This window comes from Telmatherina bonti, assembly GCF_933228915.1.
Source record: "Telmatherina bonti genome assembly, chromosome: 22".
Taxonomy (NCBI): Eukaryota; Metazoa; Chordata; class Actinopteri; order Atheriniformes; family Telmatherinidae; genus Telmatherina; species Telmatherina bonti.
Window position 1 is genome coordinate 13122231 of NC_136631.1, and position 24673 is coordinate 13146903.

Consider the following 24673-nt stretch of genomic DNA (forward strand, 5'->3'; position numbering starts at 1 on the left):
CATTGATGAGCCCTCAGGCCCAGCACCAGCATGACTTCATGTATTTTGAATGGCTGATACCTAATTTGGAAAACACCTGCAGGGCCAAAAGGAAGGTCCAAATTGCTTTTGTGACTATTTGTGGTTTCACATGCAGGTTTACAGAACTCAAAAGTGTGTCATTCTGTTATTGGAAATTTAGAACACTCACATGATGACACAGTCATGCCAAGTTTCTGTTTTCATTTTGTTTATGGATGAAAGATACCTAGGAAGTCCTCAGAAAATTCCACAAGCACTTAGCAGTGAGGTCATACATACTTTAGTTCTGTTAGGGATTTTTTTTTTTTGTGGGACTGCCCTCTTTCCCTTGAACTTCCCATTACATCCATTACCTTTGGAAAAACAACATTTTGTTTTATTTATTACCTTGTCCTTAACATCTAGCATACAGTTTAGAATACATATCAGACATCTTTGCATGCTTTCTCACGCTGGAGTTGTCCTCTTTACCGATTGAACTTATGATCATCTGCTGCAAATCTCATGACATATCTTTGTTAATCTTGACTAACAGCCTAAAAACTCCAGCAGGTCCCTGACAAAACTCCTTTTGTTCTTCAGATTTGAACCCAATATATTGAACAAAAGATATTTGAGCAAATATAGGTTTTGAATTTGTTTGAACAGGGAGTGGTGGTTCCTCTTTTAGAGAATCCTGGCCTGGAGAAACAATAATCGGCACGTCTGTTGATCCTTTCTTTTGTTTCCTTTGGTGCAAACACCTGGGAAAACTATGTCGCCTGTCTGCCATCTCCGTTCATATGAGGCATCTCATTAGCTGTTCTGAGTCAACAGGACTTAAATCAGTCATAGCAAGTCAAGACGACAAACCAATGGGTGGCATTTGATAAGAGAGGCTGACATACATGTATGCCTCTATGTTTATTAGGGCTGTGCTTTTGTTTCTATTTGATTCCGATTTTTTTGGGTGCCCAATTGATTTAAATTGTGATTCTCACAATTCCTTGATATTGCTGATTTTTAAATCACTAAAAACAAAAAAAAAAATGTACAAAACTTTTTTTGCTAGTCATTATCTTGATTTCAATTAGGAAAAAAACAACACAGTAGCCAGACCATCATTGTGTTGCTATAATGCCCAAGAAGACGGGTAAAAAGATCAATAAAAACAATTAAATGACTAAAAAATTTTTATAATGGATTATTTTTATTTATTTATTTTCAAATGATTTCCTCTGTTTCAAAATTTATTTTAAAATTGTGAATCAAAAAATCCCGATATTCAATTTTTCCACCCCTAGTGTTTATTAAGAGTCCATGATCAAGTTTGTGTTATTTAAAGCAAAATATTGACACATCAAAGCCAGATGGTTGGTAGAATTGCAACCGCACAACATGCATTGTTTGTGTGCGTCAGAGGCTCCCTGTCCTGTCCTGTGGGTGACATGCTGTCACTCACTGCTATCTTCCTCTGAAGATGACTCACACTCCCCTGCCCTCATCCCTCGCAGCAGGGGAGAACAGGATCAGCTGCCCACAGCCTGTAGGCTGACTCGTGATGTCTTGTATTGCATAATTCATTCAACTGCTCCTTTTTCTTTTGTTCGGAGAGGACATGAGTCACATTAAATTTTTTGGGGAAGGCCTCTGACTTGTACTTATGTGTTTGTCCTCTGTGGCATGTAAATGTTTGCCTTCGTGTGTTTTTGTCATTTTGGTGAGAGGTCCACATGGAAAGACTCTTGATGCGCTCAGTCTATTTGACCCCTGTCTCCTCTTCCTTTGACCTGGGCACAAGCCGGCTATAAATTTCCATCTTCTCCCCCAAAACCCTGTCTTCGCTCATATTTAGCCTATTTCCACTTCCTTTTCAATATAGGAACCTTAATTTTTATTTACAGCTTTAGCCAATTCTTATTGACAACCACTCGTAGCACTTTGCGGTAGCACAATAAATTGCTCCAGCTGGGGTTGTTCGAGATAGAAAGCAGGTTTAGGTGTGAACAGGACATGGTGGCAAAGGAACCTCTGCTGTGCCAGGGTTAGAAATGGATTCTTTGTCAGGAGATCCTCTGCTTGGCTTTGCAGTCGAGTCCATCTTTCTATTTTTTAAGTCAGGCATTTTAACAAGATTTGAGGTGGGGTTGGGGGATTGGCCTCTGGGAGATTTATGGCAATTAGCAGGTTCTTATCCAAAGATGCTTTTGGGAATCCACATTAGGAATGTTGCAAGCGCTACACTCAACTATATGAGTCTCTGGGGCAATGTGATGCTATCTTAGGTTTAATTAAAGCCTTTTTCCCTGTCTGTTACATCTGTAGGTCTGAAAGCTGAATAAAGCATTGTCATGCTACAAAATAACACAATAGATGATATCTTAAGTGTGTCTGCTTTAGAATACGACCACATGCAGTGGTAAGAGCATGTCTAGTGCAACATTCCCATGGCAAACTAAATGAGTGGGGCTCATTTCCTCCCCCAAACCGTGTTCATCTTTGTTGTGGTCTCCTTAGGCTGCTATTATGGTGCTAGTAAATAGGTCTGTAATCAACATGCAGGGCCACCCTGATCATATGCCATACACATGATGGGAAACTACTGCACTGATTTCCCTGTTTTGTTTTTTTTCTTTTACATGTTTGTGTCTATGTTTGTGTCTTGGTAGCTGTGGCTCTGGAGTGAAGGTTGAAGTTAAGTCTGTGAGGTCCCTCCTAAAATATATTCTGTGCCTTTCCTTGTCATTCCCTGGCTCTTTCATCCCCTTTTCTTTCCCAGTTTTCCTCCATCTCATCTTATTTGCAAAGCAAAGCAGCCTTTAATTAGTTTTTTTTCTCAGGATTGTAATGCATACATTAAAGTGAAGTCCTGTTGACACGCACCGTCTTTCATGCAGCATCTTATCCTCCACTCACAGTTATTACTACTTCTAATGACTAAACACTAAAACTGTAAAACAATCAATCCTCCAATTACAACAGCAACACTTTTGCATGTTATGGGCGCTTTTCAAGGCAGACTGTGACTATCTTGGGACAATTGTCAACAGGCGGAACCACAACAATATGGACGTTAGAGGTTACAGGAAAGACTAAATATCATGGTGGGTGGAGGGGCAGGAACAGGACAGAAGAGAGGAGAGAAAGAATGGGGGTGTCTGAGACATTTTTGAGGTCTTTGTTGCTTTCTATTGAGAGTGTTTATGCTTGTGGTAATGAGCTAAAGCGTGGTTAGGCGGCGGACTGGCTGGAGAGTGGTGAAGTTTATGTTGGCCTGAGATGTAATTTCTCCAACCTGAACAATTACCTGCACAAACATTACGAATAGTGGCTTGTATTGTTCGTTTAAAAAGTGGCCTATGTGCAGTCTTAACAAACCAGACTACTTTTTATTCATAAAACTCTTTTTTTAAAATTATTTTTATTAATAAAAAAAAGGACTTTTCATTCATAAAATCTTCCCATTGCCCTACTATGATATAACTGACTTAGTTTACACCAAACTTTATTTCAGCAGGAAGAGCACATGTGTAATTATTACTAATAAACTAGAGGACAGCGCAGTTGAGTTTTGTATCAAAGGTTTGACCCTACTCATCCAAGCTAGTTGGGATAACACAACAAAGCCGTCTGCAGTGAAACAGATTTTATCACATCAATAAATACAAATTTGTTATGTTATCACCCAGATTAACCCGGACTTTCCGTAACAGGATTAGAGTACTATTACAAAGCCCGCTTCAAGCACTTAAATAAACTAGATACAAGTAAATGTGCTTCCACAACCTATTCTCTTGAATATTAGCAGCTATAAAATGTTAAAAACTATCTTTGTTCATAGGATTTACATACACACTGAGTGAGAGGCCTTATGAAAGAGATTATTCTTAAAATAACAAAGCAAAAAACCCATGCTTCCTTTTTTGTAGGAGGCAGTACAAGAACGGGTTTGGAGGCAGTAAGTTTCAACGGTTAATAAGATCTGCTGGCTGTCAAGGAAACTGGTTTTGGAGAAACTAGTTCAGAGGTCGGGGCAGGATTGCATGTAGATATGACTGGCTGCTGTTTGCAACGTTTCTAAACAGTGGTGATATCAAAACATCAAAAATTAGGGAAATGTAACTAATGCTGTTGTCCATTATGTTTGTTAAATTTAGCTCTTAAAATGGGTGCCCAACTCCAGTCTTCTGGAGCTACCGTCCTGCAACTTTTAGATGCAAACATTCTCCGACCCATCTCAATCAAACGTCTCCTTACCAGGCTACCGCAGAGCTGAATGGCACGCGGATGAAGGTCTTCAGCAATTTGATTCAGGTGTGTTGAAGAAGGGATGCATTTAAAAGTTTGTACAAGTGAGAATGGAATTAAGTTACCCAGTGCTGGAGAGGCCATGTACACGAGCCCAGAAACTAGACCTGAGTTCACATTGAACAAAAAAAGGGATAGTTTTGACCGGTGGTAAGAGAATCCGGCCTGCATTTCCTCAGAAGAAGTCATATTTCAAGTACAAACTTGGAGACCCTGTCAGTCAGCATTTCAATCTTTTTCCCACCCTTAGCCTCAGGGACAGCTGTTTTGGTTTCCGCAGGTTTGTGGAAACTCAATAATAAACCCACAACAGTTCTGTAGCATACTTAGTTCTTTGTCTGGGGCCTTTGTTTTTTTCTCGTTATTATCCATTTGTTGCCAGAAGTCATCAAAACAAAGCCCATGCAATAGGCCAAATAGTTCTCATAACCTCCCATGGTCAGCTGCCCTGACCTTTCTCCTCACTACGATCAATATTTATTGAGCTGTTCAAATGACAACTAGTCAAATTGAACAGCAATGTTTCATCTATATTACTTGTGGCTGAATTGAACTTATTGGCATCCTACTGGTATTATATTCACAGTCACTCTTCCTGTTCGGTTATATACAACATCATCTCCTGTACTCATTAACTGCGTCTCTTGCTTGACACACATCTATTTAAAAACTCTTGATTGAGACAAAAAAAATCCCTTCATTTGAAAGTCATTGTCATTGAAAATAATGGTACTTATAGTATGATCATTTCTGAAAAATAACAAAAAACTTACAATGTTTCAGCCTTAACTGGCACTAATACTTTCTGATGTGACCTTTAACCCCTTCTTCTCTCATCAGTCATCATCCATCATCCTGCAAGAGACAGAGCTGCTCTTGTCTTCCACTAGAGAATCCAGCCTCAGCTGCTTTCTCTCACTTAGGATGCCCACTTGGGACAAGAAACTGCCATTTCAGGTTTATGATCAGAGTACATTAAACAAAACACTTTGCTATCTACAGGGAGGATTGATAAGATTGAATCGTGGGTTGCACAGTGTTATAGAAAGTTAATCACTTGTACAAAGATAATGTTAGAAAATTTTGTCCCGGGTGTACACTAGCTTGCATGTTTTGAGTACAGTAAGAACTTCTGTAGGAGTTAATCAGATATTTACAGTCTGTAACTCATGTCTAGTACAGCTTCAGCTGTTGAGAAAACAAATACCAGTATCTTAAAACACTCCAGATACCTGCCCCTGAACTTATGACTCGCTTCGGAGGGAAGAAGTAACATTCTCTGCTGTCCACAGATGAGGACAAAACAGGCAAAGTGGGGAGATACAGCGTTGTGTAACTCCTTTCCCTAGTTCCCAGTGTGTGCACGGGCTTTGTTGTCCTGTGAAGTCATGCGTTAGAGAATAGCTTAGCAGTAGCCGAGAGGAGCTTTTTCTTTCCTTTTAATTACAGCACGCCTGGTCCAGCCAGTGACCATTGTGCCGGAGTGCTGCGAGTTCCAACAATGGAGGCGCTCAGCAGAGAACAATGAGTCAAATTCCTGGCCATTCCCTACAGGTTCAGAGGCCGGGCTGACATATAAAGACAGTGGAGTTACAGTGGCTTTGCTATTCTACACCCAGTAGCTTTCCCAGTGGCCACCTCAGTGGGGATATTGGTTTGTGTGTGTCGCCATTTGTGTGTGCGTTACTGGGTGGTTACACCTCCCACTGGGAGCACAGGGAAGAGTTCAAAGATGGGGGAGGGAGCTTGCTTGGTTCACTCATTTACTGGTGTAATCAAACCTCTGACAACAAAACGTTGGCAACCAGAAGGTGCACTGAAGACATTGTTAATCAAAAGTGATCAGCATTTTTCTGACTCTGCTAAAGATGTGCTGGATGTCATGTTCCAATGTGTTTGCCTTTTAAGTATTGCATGTATCTGCCTTTATTACATAAACTGAATGGATCCTGGGCCATTGTATACAGTGCAGACACCACTTTAAATCCAGTCTCCTGTTTTTGTTTTTCTGAAATGGAAATGGTCAAAGTTAAGTTAGACAGCCGCCACTATTTAGAAATAGGAAAGGTTGTGTTTACACTGCCAAAAATGAATGTTTGCACAGCCTTTAAGTAGGCTACTGAGCTCGAAAGCCTCTAAACTAGGTATAGATCGGCCTGTTTTGCCCAGATTCTTCCAGTCTTTGCATGTCCACCTGTCCAGAAATATCGCTGTTTTAAATTTGTCCATACATGTACTGCCTCTTGTTGTGTTGGGTAACCTGTTCCACACCAAATGGCTGTTTACTAAAACTGAAATGGTGGGTGGTAAAGAGGACTCCACAGTGAACACCAGGTGCCACACACACTTCGCTAACAGAATACATCACAGACATATTTTATTCACATTAGCTCCTTTTCCTCCCACACACACACACATTTGAAAATGATTTTCTTATCTGTTGAAAAGGCAATGAAATACAGCAAGACTTCCAGATCTCTGAAATTTGGGCCATGAGTCAAGTCATCTGTTGAAAATTCAGGATTTTATTTAAGGGAGCTTTTAATAGTATCATCAGGAATATCCCCCTTTTAGTTCATGGAAAACCTCATAGAGGTATTTTTGAGGATTTCTCCAAAAACAAAAAATGGTAAATTAAGAATTTACACACACAAAAAAAACAAGAAACAAAGTATTTGTGCTGATATGTAAACCAAATATTAATCAAAACTTACATTTGACAAATTGTGCAGTGCAGTTAGTGGATTAAACTTGCTAATGCTGATTTGTGCCCTTAATCATCTAAACTGACTAATTCAGTTCATGCAGTAAATAGACTCATAATTGGTTTTCCTGTACGGTATTTGATTTCATCACTCCTGACACTTCAAAAACAGTTTGTGTCCCTTTTAATTAATCACAATGAAATTACATGGCCAATAAACGCTTGCCCAGCTTACATGCATTTGCAGACAACATTAGTGCTGTTTGACCGTGCCTCTTAGCTACACCCACTTGGTCTGGTTTGAGGACATTTGCCAAGTGGATCACAGAGGCCGTAAAATTCCCCCAAATTGTTTCATCCTCTGCAAGCTTTTGAAATGCATTCACACAGCCGTCCCCTCTGCCCTCCTCCTTTGCTCAGTTCACGATAAGATGACACGCCATCTATTTTACTGGTTCCTCTGCCCTTAATGAAAATTGATAGTCTCACACACATACACACCTCCCAGCAGCCATTGATCGGCGCACAATAAATGTTTTATAAGTCTTGCTGTAAGGACACCCCTTCTTTCTTTTTTGCACAGAAGGTGTTAGTAGTTGAGTCCATAGGGAGAGATTGTGTTGGTTTGTTTCTCTTTGTGGCCCTAAAGTTGGTGTAAATGGAAAGCATTTTCTCAAACACGCATTTATCTTTTTCTCAGTCGCTCATGGCATTAAAGTGCACCATGTTGTTCTAAGGTAGAAACAAACAAGCTCCCTTCAGTGTTGGAAGAAACATTTTGTAGAATCATCAGGCATAGATCAGGTGTGAAAATCTTTTAGGCTAGAATCCTGATTTATCATTAATCAGTGATCACAGTTTCTGTTAAAACTATTTCCTGATATGTGTCAAGACAATTGAAGCCCCCTCAAGCGTTATTGTAGCTCAAACCACAACTTTCACTTGTTGGCATTGAGGATGGTGGCACCATTGCTCGGGAAATGCCTTTTTAACACAGCAGGAAGGAGAAACTTTAGACTCCTTTATAACCCAAGTCTTTGTTTCTATCTAATCGTATTAAGTGACTGGCCCAGTGTTTGCATTTGGCTCAGGCCGGCACTCAGACCCTTCCTTACAATATGAAGTGGATTTCTTTTAGAAAGTGCCAACGAGCCAGAGTTTAATCTAGAAATTCTCTGAAGTCCTGCCTGAGAATTAGTATGCCAAGGAATGAGAAAAATGTAATGAGCCTAACTGGACTTGGCTTGTGCAGAGGCTAATGGTTAACAAGTAATGATGGATTTTCCCTTGTGAATCACTGGAAATGACTTGAGCTCTTATATACAGTGTATTTTTTTCCCAAGAAGACTGGTGTGAGTGAGTAAAATGGAGTATTCACTCATGAAAATACTAATCACTTTTTAAAAATACAGTTTATTTTGTACACAAAATTATTGGGAGTGAACTGAGGAATAAAACATGGGGAAGCAGCATTTAGTTGTTACGCTGCAAACAAGTGGAACAAATTGCCTGTGGAGATTAAACTTTCACCAAATGCAGGAACTTTTAAATCAAAGTTAAAAACATCTCTTTTCTCATGCGCCTATGCATGAAATCTGCACGTGAACTTTTAATATTTTTAATTTAGTTTATGGTTTTATTGGGATTTTTGCTATTCGTTGTTGTCTTTTGTGCTTTTTTACCTGTAATGTTTTGCATGTTTTATGTAAACCACTTTGAATGGTCTTGTACATAAAATGTGCTAATTAAAAAAAAACTTGCCATGCCTAAATAACTTTATGGTCATTAAAAGCCCAGTAAAAGTTGATCTAAACCTTTTTATTAGTTTTGTTTTATTTGTTTGTGTTATGTTCTCAGAAGCAGTTGATAGACATATACAGATTATATTCAGTATTATGTGGTGCTGAATTAATGGATACCAGTACTACTTTCCTAATATAGACTGGTAACACATTGAGGCAGTCCCTCTGACACCCTTACACATGCTGTCTAATCTTGTTTGGCCAGCACTGACTGTCATATTGCCCACACAAGTACCTTTGTTTTTCCTGTATGCAAACTGTCAGCAACAGGTGCACAGACTTGAGTGTCACAGAGGCATAAAGACACAAGGTGCCACAGTTATCACATAACACACCCAGTGAGTTTCCTCTCATAACTTAAAGGTTGCCATTGTGAACTGATGCATCTGGTGACTTTGCTCAGGGTTTAAAGTAGCACTTTTTGCATCTAGAAAAAGGATCTGAAATCATTACACTGAGGGATGTTATCTGTGTGTGTATTTGTGTGTTGTATGGTTTAAAGAAGTTGGGGTGTCTCGCAGCTGACAGCTCTTTTAGAGATGCAGGGCATTGAGCCATGTCGCTGCAGCTGCCCCCTCTCTGTACACTCTTTGATGGGAAGAGAAATAGCTTTTACTTCCACACCCACAGCTAGACACACAAACACACAAAGCACACAAAGGCTCATTTTTCCCCTCTCTGTTGCGTGCGTAGAAAGGCCATGCATTGTCTGTTTGTTTAATATGAAGTGCAGTTTATGACTCGCACTGCACTAGCCTCCTGCAATTCTCCTCAGTATTTCCATGAGTTACATCCTTCTACGTTCAGCAACCGCAACAGGTTGTAGTGTAACTACAGTCCAACTCGTTTGTTATACCAGCTTCAAATAGCAGCAAAGGAGGGACGCCCCTGATACTGGTCCGTTTACTACAAACACCCACACCCACACACACACACCACTTATCCATACACACACAAATATAGCATCCATTGTTTAACCAGCTGAACAGACTTACAAGTCTCAACCGTTACTCTGTTTATGGTGTGTTTATCTAAGGAAAATAGCTGTCCCACCTGTTCCTTATCTACAATGTGCACACTTTGGCTACATGCTAATAAACGTGACTACACCTACATTATAAGTTTTAATTTGTGTTGAAGTGAAGAGCTTTGTATATGACAATACACTGATTTCTTAAAATGATTTGCATTTTCCCTCTCTCATGTCCAGGTTTAGATGACAGCTTGCAGCAGTATGTGACTAACTTTGAGAGGGAAAAGATCAGCGGGGAACAACTTCTCAAGATCACACATCAAGACCTGGAGGAGCTCGGCGTGGCGAGGATTGGGCATCAAGAACTTGTTCTGGAGGCTGTTGATCTGCTCTGCGCTCTGGTTAGTAGATTTGTGTGTTTCGCGTGTGTCTGCGAGGATGTCACAGATGAAAGAATTATGGTAGGATGGGAGTAGACCTTCAAGAATGATTTTGTTGCAGAGCATCTGGTCTGCTGGTCATTGACCCTCCCCCTCTTGCCCTCTGCATTCAGTAAAGTCTTAGCCTCTAGTTTCTGATTTGGCAGCTGAAGGGACCAGTGATGCAGAAGGGCTCATCATTTCCCACACAGCTCAGCAGGATGTGGCGGCACCGCGACACAAGAAGCAGCCTCAGGACACTGCAGGGACAGCAGGATGACTGGTAAAAGAGAAGAGATCAGGTCATTGGGGTCCTGCGCTCTGTCAGGGAGTTTAAAGCTGTGGGAGATTATTGGAGGCAGTTGATCTCTCTTCGTTCATTTTAAGATACTGTGTTTGTCTCCTGTTACTCCTGGAAACATCTGACCGGCTGCCTGTCATCACAGCTCCCCACTGAACAAAAATGTCTCTGCCTTTAACTTGCCAGCATGGAAAGGCAGATGAAAACAGACCCTCCTCCTCCTGAAAGAGTACCAGGTTTTCCAGCAGATGGGATCGATTTGGAGGTTTATCACTTCCTGTCCCATAAAAGTCCAGATTGTGGCCTCCACGTTTTGATCAGTGTCAGCATTTCTATCTTTATGTTCTCTTAAAACGCTTTACATTAATTGCTCACGCATGGTGATATTTACCTCTCAACGTAGTTTCTCCCCCTGCGTGAGGTTATATCTCACCCCAATGCTAAACTCAAAGCTGGGGGGTCAAATTTGTTTGCATCAGCTACTTCTATGTCTCAAATATTAAAGAAATAACACATGTTTTATTACATTTAGAGTCAAGCAAGCACAGTTTAGTGTATCGCTCATCTTTTAGCTTGCATCTCATAGTAATTGTGATGGGGTCACATTAGATCATGTAAATCATGTAGATATGCACTCTGCAAAGACAGCTACTAAATGCCTTGTGTATTCACATTGAGCAGTGACTAATTTGATTTATCTTTTAACTGCAAACCACACAGCAACCTGGCTTTTATCAGTAACTGTACACCCTGTAGCTTTTGGTATGAATAGATAAAAACATTTGACTGTTTATATTTAGTTTTTGATGAATTTATCTCATTATTGTCCGAACTATTGGAATGGATTTTTTTCTTGCACTTCTTTATTTTTCACTTTGGTGGGGAAATATTTAAAACATGCACCGTCACAGTACTTCCTTTTCTGTGTAACATTGGGCCAAGAAATTTGGACATTGCGCAACCTTTCACCTCTGATCGAAGCAGTGCAGCTTAATGGTTTTTTTTTTTTTTTTAGTCCATTAGGGGTTTCCTCATTAAGAATGAGGCCTCTGCCTTCTACGTGTCTCTTGGGAGGAAATGAAGCCCCAGATTCAATTAGCTGTAACTGAGGCAAGGTCATTGCTGCTGACAGGAACACAGGCCACCGGCACCCTTACAGCCCCTCTTAGATGCTTTACACTTTCCCTTCTACCTCTTTTTATATACTACGTGGTCAGACACTTCCTTTTGCAGTCCTTTCCATCTATGTGAAATTTTCCCACTAGGCATTTATGCATCTGCACATAAAATAAGGATTTCACCTTATTGTGCTATCATGTCCTGTTAGCGGTTCAACCCTAAGTCGTGATGACTGATGGCCAAACTTAGGGTCCTTTAGGAGCAATTCATACTCAGGCTTCGCTTCTGCCCAAAAGCTATCAAGTCCAAACTGCTATCTAGGGACAAAGAAAGAACATTCAATTAATTTTACTGGACATCTCTCAGCCTCAATGCCTTCTATACAGAGTTAGTGCTGAAACCCGAGACCTAAATATGTGGCTTTAAACCTGAGAGACCCACCAGCAACTCGTGATATTCACACATTGACTGCATCCATAAACCACTGAATATATGTTATAAATATAAGGAAATGATTTTGTCTCATCATGCTCGTAGTTGTACTTTTTAAAGTTGTATCCACTTCCTGCATAATGGATCAATTAGGCTATGATGAGACATTACAGCAACAGACTTATACACACTACTTGTCCTGTTTTCATTTGTATCTTTAATAGTAAAGTCAGATGTTTCATCCCTGTGGTGAGTGCAGGAGGAAATGTGTTGTGAAAACCTTATTTCTGCCAAGGACACATGTCAGTTTATTGTCCCTTAAGTGAGCCACAACCAGAGCTGGAACTAAAAAAACATCAAGGAAAGCACAAAAATCTGACTGAAAATGTTAAAATGAACAGTTTTTAAGTTTTGTTGAAGCCACTGGATTTTTTTCCCTTTTGCAAGCTCAGCTGCAAGTGTTGGAAAAAAAAAACCTACCAGACATCTGTGGGCCAGTCAGAGCGACGTCTTGACCGTGTGATTAGCCTGCTAATAAAAAAAAATCAGAAGAATTATTTGATCTGGAAAGTTGCACCTTCTGATTTAATGAATGAATGAACTTCTAAAGTATTTGATCATTTCTTTCCCTTTTTCCGTAAATGCTTTGATCATGTTTGTATGTCTGTAATGTTTTAATACAATCCATTTCATGTCAAGTGTGGCGTTACATAAAGCTGCCAAGCGCTACTGTTTGACTTGTCCAATTATTCAAGCCTTTCCTTTGGGACTGAAATGAGTGGATTGATTTGTATGTCTCTTTGAGCAGCAGCAGACTAAAAACACACACTAACCACTTGCAGATTTCTGCAGTTAGCTGCCAAACACATGCTGTTTTACTCCTTGCAAAGCATATTTGGCCACTGGCTCGTCACATATAGAGCAAAACCGCTGGTAGCATTGCAACACCCTGTTTTAGTTGATATTTACCAAGACAAGAGCCAGGCCAACCTTCCTCTGTTTATCTATAACAAACACATTCATCTAAACCCGTTTATTCAGTCAAAACATTACAATTTAGTGGAGAAACACTTAACCCCTCAGGAAATATGTGCATGCTCATTCAGCTCAGTCTTCCAGCTGGTTTATACTGTATGAAGTGACCCTTGCAGATGCTGAGCATGCCTGCTTTGTGCATGTAAATTACCCATAAATTAAAGGAATGCAAGGGCAGGAAACAACCCATGCTGAAGAATGCAAACTTCTCCCTGCTTGATAGAAATCAGGTGATGGCTTGTACACACTTGGAGCCCTCTGTAAGGGGAGGGCGGAAGGGTATTCTCACAGACAAGTGCACTTAAATCATATCTGTCAAGGCAATGATTACAGCCAAGCACTGTACAGGAAACAACATGTTTTTTTAAGGGTTTTAAAAAAAAAAAAAAAACTGCAATGATTAGCATGCATGCATCTCCCAAGTCTAGACTTCCTTTGTGAGTGGGATTTTCATGAATGTGCTCCTGTTCTTTTGTCGTTTATCATGCCCTAATTACTTGTTGCAATATTTTTTTTCCAGAATTATGGAGTGGAAACTGATAACTTGAAGAATCTGGTTGTGAGGATGAGAGCTGCAACCAATAGCCTTCACATGGCCACAGCAGATCGCAGAAAAAGCCCAGCGTACGACGGAGGCAACTCTCGAAAGCCCCCCAATGACTTCCTCACCTCTGTGGTAGAGCTGATCGGTGCTGCTAAAAGTCTCCTGGCTTGGCTTGACAGGTGATAACCGCTGTTTTTAACTGGCTGGCACAGTATCTAACCACACCAATTTTGCAAAAATGAATAAATAAATAATATAGGCTTTTTTGTTTGCACACTGTTTTAATCTAAACTGCAGTCAGGAAGCAAATCCTTCCTAAAGTGGTCAAGCAGATAAACATTTTTTTGCCATTTCATGTCAGCTTAATGCTAAGACCAGTTTTAAAATGAACATGTAAACCTCTGTATGCTGGCAGGGTACCACATTTCCTACTGTTTAACCGCTCCAATATACTATAAAATCAGTGCATAAGCAGGTTGCCAGGATTAAGTATTAATCCTGAAGAAAGATCCTCTTTTAGTGTCAAGCTTAGTTAAAGCAGCTAAATTGTATTGTGATATAATAAATGATAATATGCGTAAGTGCAGAGTGGAGACAGTGAATTAACCTTCTGTTGACAATGTCAGTTCATTATTTTATTTTGCAGTTTAAGCAGAGGAATGATGTTACTCTTTTCTTTTTATTGATCATCAGACCAATTTCAAATGAATAAATATCATCAACTCATTTAACGTTTTCTCCCTTCTTTTATCTTTGTAGGACACCTCTTACAGGGATCAGTGACTTCACAGCTACCAAGAACAAGATCATTCAGCTGTGCCTGGAGCTCACCACAACAGTTCAGCAGGTCTGCACGCTACTTATCTCAACAGAGCTAGCCCCCCTTCAACCCCGGAAACAGGCACACAATAGCTTTTTTTTTTTTTTTTTCTTTCTCCACTGGCCACATACCAGCTCAGGGGCACAGACAGAATAAAATGCTAGAGAAGAGTGTTGTGGGAAATGTAGTCTAGCAGTCACGACATAAGCCTGAAGCCAGCAGTTAGGATGTGTTTTATTTTTTTGGGATCTCCACGTTCCTTCATGTTGGCTAATGAGGAGACCCCGTCTGTGGGGACATTTATTGGTAAACATTACTTTTGTGTTTCCAGTTTCATAAAACTTCCACCAACTTTCTTTGAAAGATGGCTGCCGGCATTCCCAGGCTTCCTTTCTCTCTCAGCCATGTGGTTCCTGTTTCTGCCAGGACAAGATGCTTGCAGCAGGAGACCAAACTGTCTGCAAGCAGAAATGAGGAGTTAGTTGTCTTACTTTAAGTTTAATGTGACTGGTAGTTGTTAACTATATATGCAAGTACGTTTTACATCAGTATCACCTCATTGCTTGGCGTGAACAGTTTTCCATCCTTTTAGTTGTTCGTAAGCAGTTTACACCATGAGAGTGGGTGCTGAAACTCCAGGTATAATTTTTTTTTTTGGTGGATTATTCCATCAAAATAAATTCCTTTCCCAGAGTGCCCATTTCCTCACCAGAGTCTGAGATTTTAGCACCTCCAGTGATTTACCGTGGATGTCTCGGTCATGGTCATCTAGAAGAAGTGGGGTATACGTTTCCCACACTTTCATGTGACGCTCAGAGGTTATGGCACAGAATCAACACTTGATAGGTGCTGAAAGAGTCTTGTAAGACTTGAGCTATTAGGTTCCTCTCAGAGCAGAAATGCAGTTTGCTCCATTTGGAGTTAAACCACTGCGTAGAAACTGACTAATCTCATCATCTATGTATATAAACTGCCTTACAGGCTTATTTGTTTGGATCATTTGTGTGGGGCCAGCATACTAAACTACTTTTTTAATAAAATAGGTTGCACAGGAGACTGCCTCTGTGATTAGTTTTATGGTGGGGGAGAGGACCGCGTGAGGTTCGCTTTGGCAGTTCATGAACTTCAGCCAAGAATTAAGGCTTTTTAGATCATGCAATTTATGAGTCGTGGCTGACTGAAGGCTGTGTGTACATATACAATGGAGCACGGCCATAAAACTGTTACCACATCACCCATCTTGGCTGACCTGTCAGAGTGGAGGTCGTTCTCTTTCAAAGAACACATTTTCTAAGCCTCACACTCCTCAGTTGGCAGCACTGTGTGAAGTTTATTCATCTCTCTTTAATAGAAAATCACCCTAATCACAGAATGATGTATGATGCATCCATTGGCAATACCGTATATTGATAAAGATAAATATCTTGATCTTAGTGGGTCAGGTTTGAAATGTTGCTGCTAATGGGAAGCCAGTCCAGGTCCTTGCCCTGTCCCAGCACTCTTCTCTCTCAGCTACTTCATTGCTCGGCCATGCAAATCCCCACTCTGGTGGCAGATCAAAAGCCCAATGAGCTGCACACACAGTCATCTGATCCACGCTGGTCGTGAGATCAAGTCCATAACGTGACGGATCAGTACACCCAGGGACTTGTCCTGCCTCTCACAGTGCTTAGTTATGATCCGCTCCCTTTTTCTTTGGTTTTTCTCAAAGATGTGAGAGTTCTTTTGATATCACATACCGAATGTAGGATTATGCCTGCTTTTTTTTTTTTTTTGTCACGTGATCCGATACTTTAAAAGCCTGATGAGAAATTTACCAATTCATGTCTGCAACTCATAATTTACCTGCTTTGTTTTGCAGCCTTTAGATTTCAAACTATGTTTATCTCTTTTGTTTTGGCTCAATCTACAGTGTAGTGTGAAATAAACCTGGAGTTGCTTGTTTACACAAGCATGGCTAAATTCTTTCTGAAACCACCATATATTTTTGGCCATAATGAGAGAATACGCTGTATGGAAACATGGTTTTGGAACCAGAGTATGTCATGTGAAACCTGCAATGATTGCGTCTTTCTCCCAATACAATCTTTTCATTTAGTCTCCTTTTTTTCCCTTTTAACAAGGGAAACCTGGCAAAGTTACATATCATACTTTAACACAACTTAGCCACTAATAAATATGGCTAAACACAGATTTAATGGAATATTTAGGGAGCAAAAGACGTATTTTGTTTTGATGTGAAGCTATTGTTCGTGGTCAAAGAGCGCTGTGCAAATCTCTTCAGTGCAAACAAAGCAACAGGATGACGAGCAGAGTGTATAACAGACACTCCCATTTAGTCCAGTGGAATGTGCAAGCTATGGAAATACAGGGAAACTTTCTCGACCCCCATTCGCTGTCTGCACAATGGATTTACAAAGAGCGACAGTTCTGGCTTTGTACTTGGCACATGCCTCTGCATGTCACAACAAGTTTTTTTTGTTTGTTTGTTTTATATTAATATGTTTTGACAATAGTTTATGGCTTTTGGGAGCTCTCAAGAAATAATAGACCAGGTTAAGTAGACTTTTTTTTTTTTTTTTTTAGGTCGTCTCGTTTGATAGGCACTTCACCTGTGTTTTGAAGTAAAACTTTCCTAAAGGCATACCCATCACAAAATCCATCTCAAATCATATCTTTCTACAAATGGGTTTATTGCGAACCCCCAGCCTCATGGCATAAACCCTTCATCACCTACAACACAGCTGTCAAGAGAGGCTGTTGCCTCAGCTGTGTCAAGTCCAGCTGTGACACTTGTGCAGCAACCCTCACAATGGGTTGGTGGACAGTTTCCCAGCTGAATTAGCAGATTTTACCACCAGCTTTTTCACCAGTGCGTCCAAAATGACTCGCAGAGACCTCTTGACTCCTTAAGCCCACCTGCCTGAAACTCCATGAAAACATTACCGTTTCTAAATTCTGCATTTGCTTATATCCACAATACTATTCAGGGGAGTGTGATGTCATGCTTAACCCCCCGTTATGTCAGCTACACATTATTTCTATATGTGTTTGAGTCTAATTTAAGTTCCAGCATAGTATGCTTCACCACAAAGGCCATTATGTAATTATGGCCTCCAGATAATTTGAGTAAAGATGTCATTTGGAGCTAAAAAGCTGTTTTTTTGTGGCTGCTCTCCATTTTTCTCAGTTCTATAAGCAGGATTCTGATTATATCGTATTTTACCAAACCCCTATACTTTTTCTCTCAAGCAGTTGAATAGCTTATTCATCTTCCCTGTTGTTTACTGCTCACAATCTGTCATCACTGTCTCCTCTGCAACAGGACTGCAGTGTTTACGAGATGGAAGAAAAGATCCTCGAAGTTGTAAGTATAATGCGCCCCCTTCTTTTTTTTTTCTTTCTTTTTTTTTCCTTAATGTAAACTAAAGAAGACCCAGAAGTTCATGTATAGTGGGGGAAAAAACCTTAATGGTTTCAACAATGAGGTCAGTTTGAGTGAAAAGAGCAGACGGGTCTATAGGAACGCCAACAGAAGAGGCGGATCTAATACGCCCCCAACAATCAATCAGTGTTTCCTGTTGCTGACACTCTCCAGACTCTGTAGGCTGGAACTGGGCTTCCTCTAGAACTCTTTTAAAAAAACAAAAAAAAAAACAAAACCCAAGCGTTTTCCACAGTAGAGTTGTCTTCACCCTTTCTTTTGTTTCCTTTTTATTCCCCTGCACTTGTCTCTTAATCTTTTTTACTTCCCCTTTTTAAAACCGCATTCATCTTCCATGCTGCTTCATGGCTCTTCTTTGCCTTTATCTTGACTTTAATTTCATTTTAAATGAGTTGCATGGTCAGCTCAGCTCCACAAATTATACTGCATTTGCTTAAAATAACCCGTTTGTGCCACAGTTCCTCTCTAATGGCAACAAATTACAGTTTTTGTCCTTAGAAGTGCAGGGGACAAAGAAAGAGGTATTTGCACAGTGTTGTGCAAACACTGATGCGTCTAGTTAATAGCACACTAATAGTCCCTGTTAGACCATTAAGTCTTGCTGTAAACTCCAAGATAAAGATGTGAACTTGTATACAGAGAGCTAGATAACTGGTAAATGATAAGCTCTTCTCATTAAGGTCACGAGTAGTTTCAACCAGTAAAACATCATAACTGATGACCGATTCAGGCTTTACTCCTTATTAGAAGATTTACTGCAACACGGATCTCAGTGAGAAGTTTATTTGAGGTTTTGTGTAATTTAATTTTAATCACTGAAGCATTTTGTTTTGCCTTTTCCTCTGTAGTCTAAGACATTGAACACTATCTGCGATCAGACCGTGAGAACCACTTCTGACCCCCTGATGAGCCAGTCGGCCTGCTTGGAGGAAGTCCAGTTAGCCAACATCAAGCCGGGCGAGGGTCTGGTGAGGAATGCTCATCTATTTTTCTCTTTCTCATGTCTTCCCATTTGTTAAACCCAAAACTTGCTGTCTGCTTCTTGGATTTCTGAGGCAGGAATGCGTGCAATGTGTGTCAAATCTGGTCTCTCTGTCATACACTTGTCTGCCTTGAGGGAATATTGTATTTATACCAAAACTATAAGCACAGCTTTGAGTGTGTTTGTTTTTGGGGGTTTTTTTGTGCAGGGAATGTACATCAAGTCTACCTACGATGGGTTACATGTCATCACTGGAACCACAGAACATGTAAGTATGATGATATACACATTACAATCATTTAACTCTTCTTGCAAAAGTGAATTATTCTTCCTCTAAAATACAAGTTTCTGATTTTACAAAAAACAAACAAACAAAAAAAAAAACCCTCGTCTTCCTCCTCCTCCACCATAAAACATGATCAGCTGCAGGATCTGCAAGAGTTAAGAACTACCCATCTGCAAAGGGATCTGTTTATTTCTTGTCTCCTCAAACTGGCAAACAACACAAAAAGCCTCCACAAAAAGAAGTCCTACCTTTTCCCCTTACTGACACAACCAGTCAGTGACTCATGCGCCAGCATCATTGCTACAGTCAGATCCTCTTGCTTCCAGTACACAATATGAATCAGGACCTGAATCATCACCCAAAATGACAAGTTAATCCTGTTTGGCTTTATTGTGGAATGAAAAACAATTCAACTGACATTTATACTCATTAAAAAGGCACTTTCTCAGTTTATTTTTTTATTTTTTATATCTTCAATGTTTTAACAAATTTGCTCTCTAAGTGAATCCTAAGAGCATACATGGTATAAATGAAATGAATAGAGTAAAAGTAATTAGTCGGGCTTTGAACTTTACCGTCTACATTTGTTGTTTAGTCCCCTGCAGATTTGTCCAGGAAGATCCATGCTGGTGATGAGGTGATCCAAGTTAACCAGCAGACAGTGGTGAGAATCTTAGTTTTGCTACACATCTACATGGTTACAATTTGATTGCATTCTGTTGTAATATTAAGACTGATGACTTTTTCTATACATATTTTATATATATATATATATATATATATGTGTGTGTGTTTTCTTGTTTCTGTTAAACAGGTAGGTTGGCAGCTTAAAAACCTGGTTATCAGGCTGAGAGGAGACCCTAAAGGTGTGGTTCTACTGCTGAAGAAGCGACCAACAGGCACAACTAGTTTCACCCCCGCCCCGCTTAAAAACATGCGCTGGAAGCCTCCTGTACCTCAGGTACACACTCACAAAAGCGCACTAATACACACTTACTTGTTTAACAAAAAGCCTGTGTATAGCTCTCCTGTTATTGACAGACAATTATCAGCTTTTTGGGGAGTTGGTGCCAACACTGCAAGTTCAGACAGGGCCACCCTGAAAGTGCTGCCGGCTGAATTGAATACAGCATTGAGTTTTTTTTTCTTCGTGCACAACAAAAGAGGCAAACAAAGTCACATGATGTCAGTGTGTAATGTCTGAATCTGTGTAGCTTTTGTTGGGTTTCTCAGACACAGATGACTCAGGTGTTGCCGTTAAAAAGAAATCTGTGAGGCATAAAATGGTAAACTTAGTTGTTTAAACAGCAAACATTCGGGAAGTTTTCTCAAAAAGCCTATTTAAGATGACAAATATATCCGACCATTATGGTCATGTGACTATGTTCCAGTTTATTATAAACCATCATGTAAATGCATTAGACTGTAACCGGCATATAAACATGTCTTGGCATTAGATTCTCCTTCTAACAGACAGGGAGTCAATGATCTTGTTGTAAACGTAGACTTCCCTGGTTCATGCTGTGGAACAGTCTCCTCATGCGTAACCTGTCTGGGAACCCGAGAAGGAAAGATGAGGCGATACTAGAGTTGGACTCTAAACACAATGACGGCTAATGTCAACATGTGCATCAGCCTCTTGTTTTAACAAGTACTCCAACATATCAAAGTCAGCCATCTCAGTTTATCTGTGGTAACAACGCTCCAAAACCAAAACAGAAACTAATCACACACCCCGATTCAAGAATATATCACAAAGACTTTGAGTTACTGTACAATTTGTACACAGTGAATATGTATATATGATCTAAAACACTGTCCCAACAGCTGTATCATTTTATCTCTGAACTTATCTGCTAATACGAATCAAATATTCAGCTGACATGTTGTTGTTGAGTGTTTTGGAACATAGTCGTGGTAAATGAGAACATATTTCACATAATATTTTTAAGCGTGACTCACAATCTTTCAACACCTGAAAGAAGAAAACTCATATCCAGAAACACACACAAACAGTAAATGTCTCACCACACATGGAGAGCTCCTCCCAGCTGCCACCAAGTCTAATTTAGTTGCCAGAAGCAAAAACTTAATTTGTTTTTGACTGGGACTAGTTCTGTGTTTGCAGTTTACATTTAGTGTCAAAGGTATTCACTTGTAACTGCTCTGTCTTTTTTTTCCCCAGAGTAATACCTCCATGATCAGAGCTCAGTCCCCCTGCAGCTCAGCCAACGGATCTACCAAAAAGGAGAAGCCAGCTATCTTGGACTTGTACATTCCACCTCCTCCTCTTGTGCCCTACACCCCGCGGTGAGTCATTTGATTTTGTTTTTAATGGCTTATTTCAAATGGTTGTATTAAATTCAGAAGGCTGAGATCAGAAAGTGAGGATACAAAACGAGAGAAAAATACAGATAAAACTAAAAGAAGTAACAGCAGGTAGGAGAAAGGGCATCTGCCCCCTGCAGTCACACAACCAGTCAACTTCTGCTGCCTTTATAACTCAGACGTTTGCAGCTTGTAATGAGTGGGCAACAGTTATGTTGCCACTTCACCTCCTCCCCCTCCTACTGGATGTTCTCCGCCAGCCTTCAGCCCACTCTGCTCCCACCAGTGCCACCCTGATAAAGTATAACCACTCAAATTAAATTACTGGAAGAAGAAGTTTTACTTGCTTGTGAATCATCCCAATCGTGACATGCTCCGTCAAAGCGTAGTGCTGTAGGTTGGCAGGTTGAGTTATGATTAATAAGTGCACATTTGTTTCTGCAGAGAGATGAGAACCGACTCCTTCTCCAGCATTAGTAAAAGACCAAAAGGGTCTGAGTCACCCAACTCCTTTCTGGACCAAGAGAGCAGAAGGCGATGCCCAATCCCAGATTATGACAAACTGAGCGCTGGCTGTCCGATTGAAGCCAACGTCATTCAGCCAAGAATGAGGGAGCACAAGCCTTCACGTGGTCAGTACCTACTCTTCAAGGCATTTGATAAATATATCGGTGACAAATGCTCAGTCAAGATGTCCTTAAAATATCATTATTCACCACAATGGAACTCTTGTGTCAAGGTAAACCCCGGCCACTGTCGATGCCCGTCGATACCTGTGTTGGAGTAATTGATCCTTACGCCAAACCCTGGGCACAGGGCAGGAAAGGTATGTGTACACATAGTTTCAGGTAATATTTCTGTAATTCTAACTTCTGTTTCCATTTTATTAACCTCACTTGGAGAGTTTTATTTTCTACTCTGTAGTTTTCTTTTGATGCTGTACCTATTCTATTCTATTCTATTCTATTCTATTCTATCCAAAGCAACTTACATATGAGTGAGAACAGCACAAGTATAAAATCAAACAGTAGAGGACATCATGGGAAGGTGCTAGTGGACTGTCCAGTTGGATGCAGGTCCTTCCATTAAGTGCTACAGGCTTTTTATTTTTTTATTATTTTTTTTTGTTTTTGTCCCTTCTCATCCCACGATATCATATTATTAAGTGAAAAGTTAAAGAACTTAGCCCAGTTCTTTGCAACAAACAATATCATATTAATTCAATATATTTTTTAACTATGTTGAAATACAAAGAATTAATACTATATTGTTTGTTGCAAAGAACTGGGCTGAGTTCTCACACTTTTCCAACAAATCTAGCTAAACTAAGTTTAATCATTTAATTCAAATGTTTCCTGCAAGCAGAGGCAAAGAACAAAAACAAAACTCAAATGTCTCCAGTATCTTATGCGCCTTTACAATGAGATTTCTGACACCGCTCATTCCTACTGGAAGCAATTTGAGAGGAGTTATCTGCTGTTTATTCAAGGAAGAAGTTAATTAAGACCTATGATTCATCAGGAAAATTGTATTCTGTAGGATTTCTTTTATTGCTTAACTATTACAATGCTCTCTGTCAATTCAGAAGTTTGTTTTAACCTTGAAATCAAAGATAGTTAGGTAAAAGTGTGTCACAAGGAAAAGTCTTGTCTCCTTTATTGTCTGTTTAATCTGTTTTTTATTGTTTCAAATGAAAAATTACAGCTAAACGTGTCTTTCATCTGTAGAGATCTCATTTTCTCCTAAAGCAGAACTACACACAAAACATGTCACCAAAATATTTTTTTTATTTTGAAGTAAATATTCAGGTTTATGGTGTGGTGTTAGAAACGGACTGTAAGATTAACAATAGGACAAGACAATTAACCTGTTTTATTATCTACCACATCAAAACTATATGATTGATTTTATTTTATTTACTCAACAAACAGTGGTAAATTCATGTCTTTATTAACCACTTTTTAAAATCATGTTTCAGATGTTGTGTGTTGTCACTGAGATGACTAATTACCGCAATATTTTAATTGTCAGACTGACATGATGCTGCAGCTCTGGGTGGCTATCACTTGTGAAATCACCTTTTTTTTTTTTTTTTTTTTAAAATCAACTTTATTGTGGCTTCACAACACTTTTATTGACTTATCTATTCATCCAATCATTCATTCATTGCTGCACTGATGAACATCTACCATAAACTGAGTTCTAATCCTCTATTAATTATAAAATATAAACATCTACTCAGTCTGTGACTCTTATTTAATTAGTTTAATCAAATAAACTTCATGCGATCAGCCTCTTTGTGTTTTGCATTGAGAAAACCCCAATATTTGATACTTTTAAAGGTTTGGCTTTTTCTTTCCTTGTGAAAAATTTACAAGAATTTTTTTCCCTAAGATTGATTTTTGCACTTTTACATGCTGTTTTTTTTTCTTTTCATTGAACTACAACCATTAACTCTTTCATAGCTGCTTAGTGAGACATCAAACAAAATGTCCTGTTCTGAAACCTCCTTTAATTAAGCTTGGACCCATGACTGATGATACTATTGTTTATCACAGATAATTCTTCCTTTTCTTCTGTTTATATGCTGTCATTACATCTTTGCTCCAGGTGAGGACCTCCTGTATAGATACCTGAGTAATGAGCGGATCCCCACCATTGCTGAGGAGGTCCCATCAGGGACTCCATCCTACAGGCGGCAGGGGGAGCGCCACCTTGTCCGAGTGGACCACATCCGAGGCAGCCGCTACTACTCCAACTCTGATCTCCACAACAGCTCCACCATTCCCTACCAGGAAGACCTGAAAAAGGCCCCAGTAGCCCCCATCTCCAAGCGCACGTCGGCCGAACGCTCACTACTGGTCAGTTGGATCACGCGGCTTAAGCTATTGACTCACTGATGATGTGCTTCCTGTGCGGGGCTTCCTGTTCCTGTCCTGTGTCCTTCCTCAGTGCCTTTTGATATTTAATGTCCAGCTGTTTTTGGCAGCTTTCAGGCTTTCTCACTCTCTCCTCTCTCCCCATCCTCCATATTTCCCTGGTGTTACCGCTACTACCAGCTACTACTACCAACTACAACTACAACTACCACTCCTCAAACAATACTTGCTTTGTAGTACTCATTACCCCTTTAACACTGTCCACAGTCTTCATCTCTGACTACAAGCTTCAGCCT

General features: G+C 39.9%; 1 protein-coding gene across 1 annotated transcript in view; it reads left to right on the forward strand.

The window, feature by feature from the left end:
• The window catches only part of cnksr3 (cnksr family member 3), a 48331-nt gene that overhangs the window by 6488 nt on the left and 17170 nt on the right, over positions 1-24673 (forward strand). The window contains exons 3-14 of the mRNA XM_079262267.1: positions 10025-10188; positions 13614-13816; positions 14397-14484; positions 17783-17824; positions 18751-18870; positions 19093-19152; positions 19766-19834; positions 19985-20131; positions 21356-21480; positions 21943-22130; positions 22238-22324; positions 24109-24359. Coding sequence (XP_079118393.1) covers positions 10025-10188; positions 13614-13816; positions 14397-14484; positions 17783-17824; positions 18751-18870; positions 19093-19152; positions 19766-19834; positions 19985-20131; positions 21356-21480; positions 21943-22130; positions 22238-22324; positions 24109-24359 — 1544 coding nt within the window. The remainder of the gene's footprint in view (positions 1-10024; positions 10189-13613; positions 13817-14396; positions 14485-17782; positions 17825-18750; positions 18871-19092; positions 19153-19765; positions 19835-19984; positions 20132-21355; positions 21481-21942; positions 22131-22237; positions 22325-24108; positions 24360-24673) is intronic.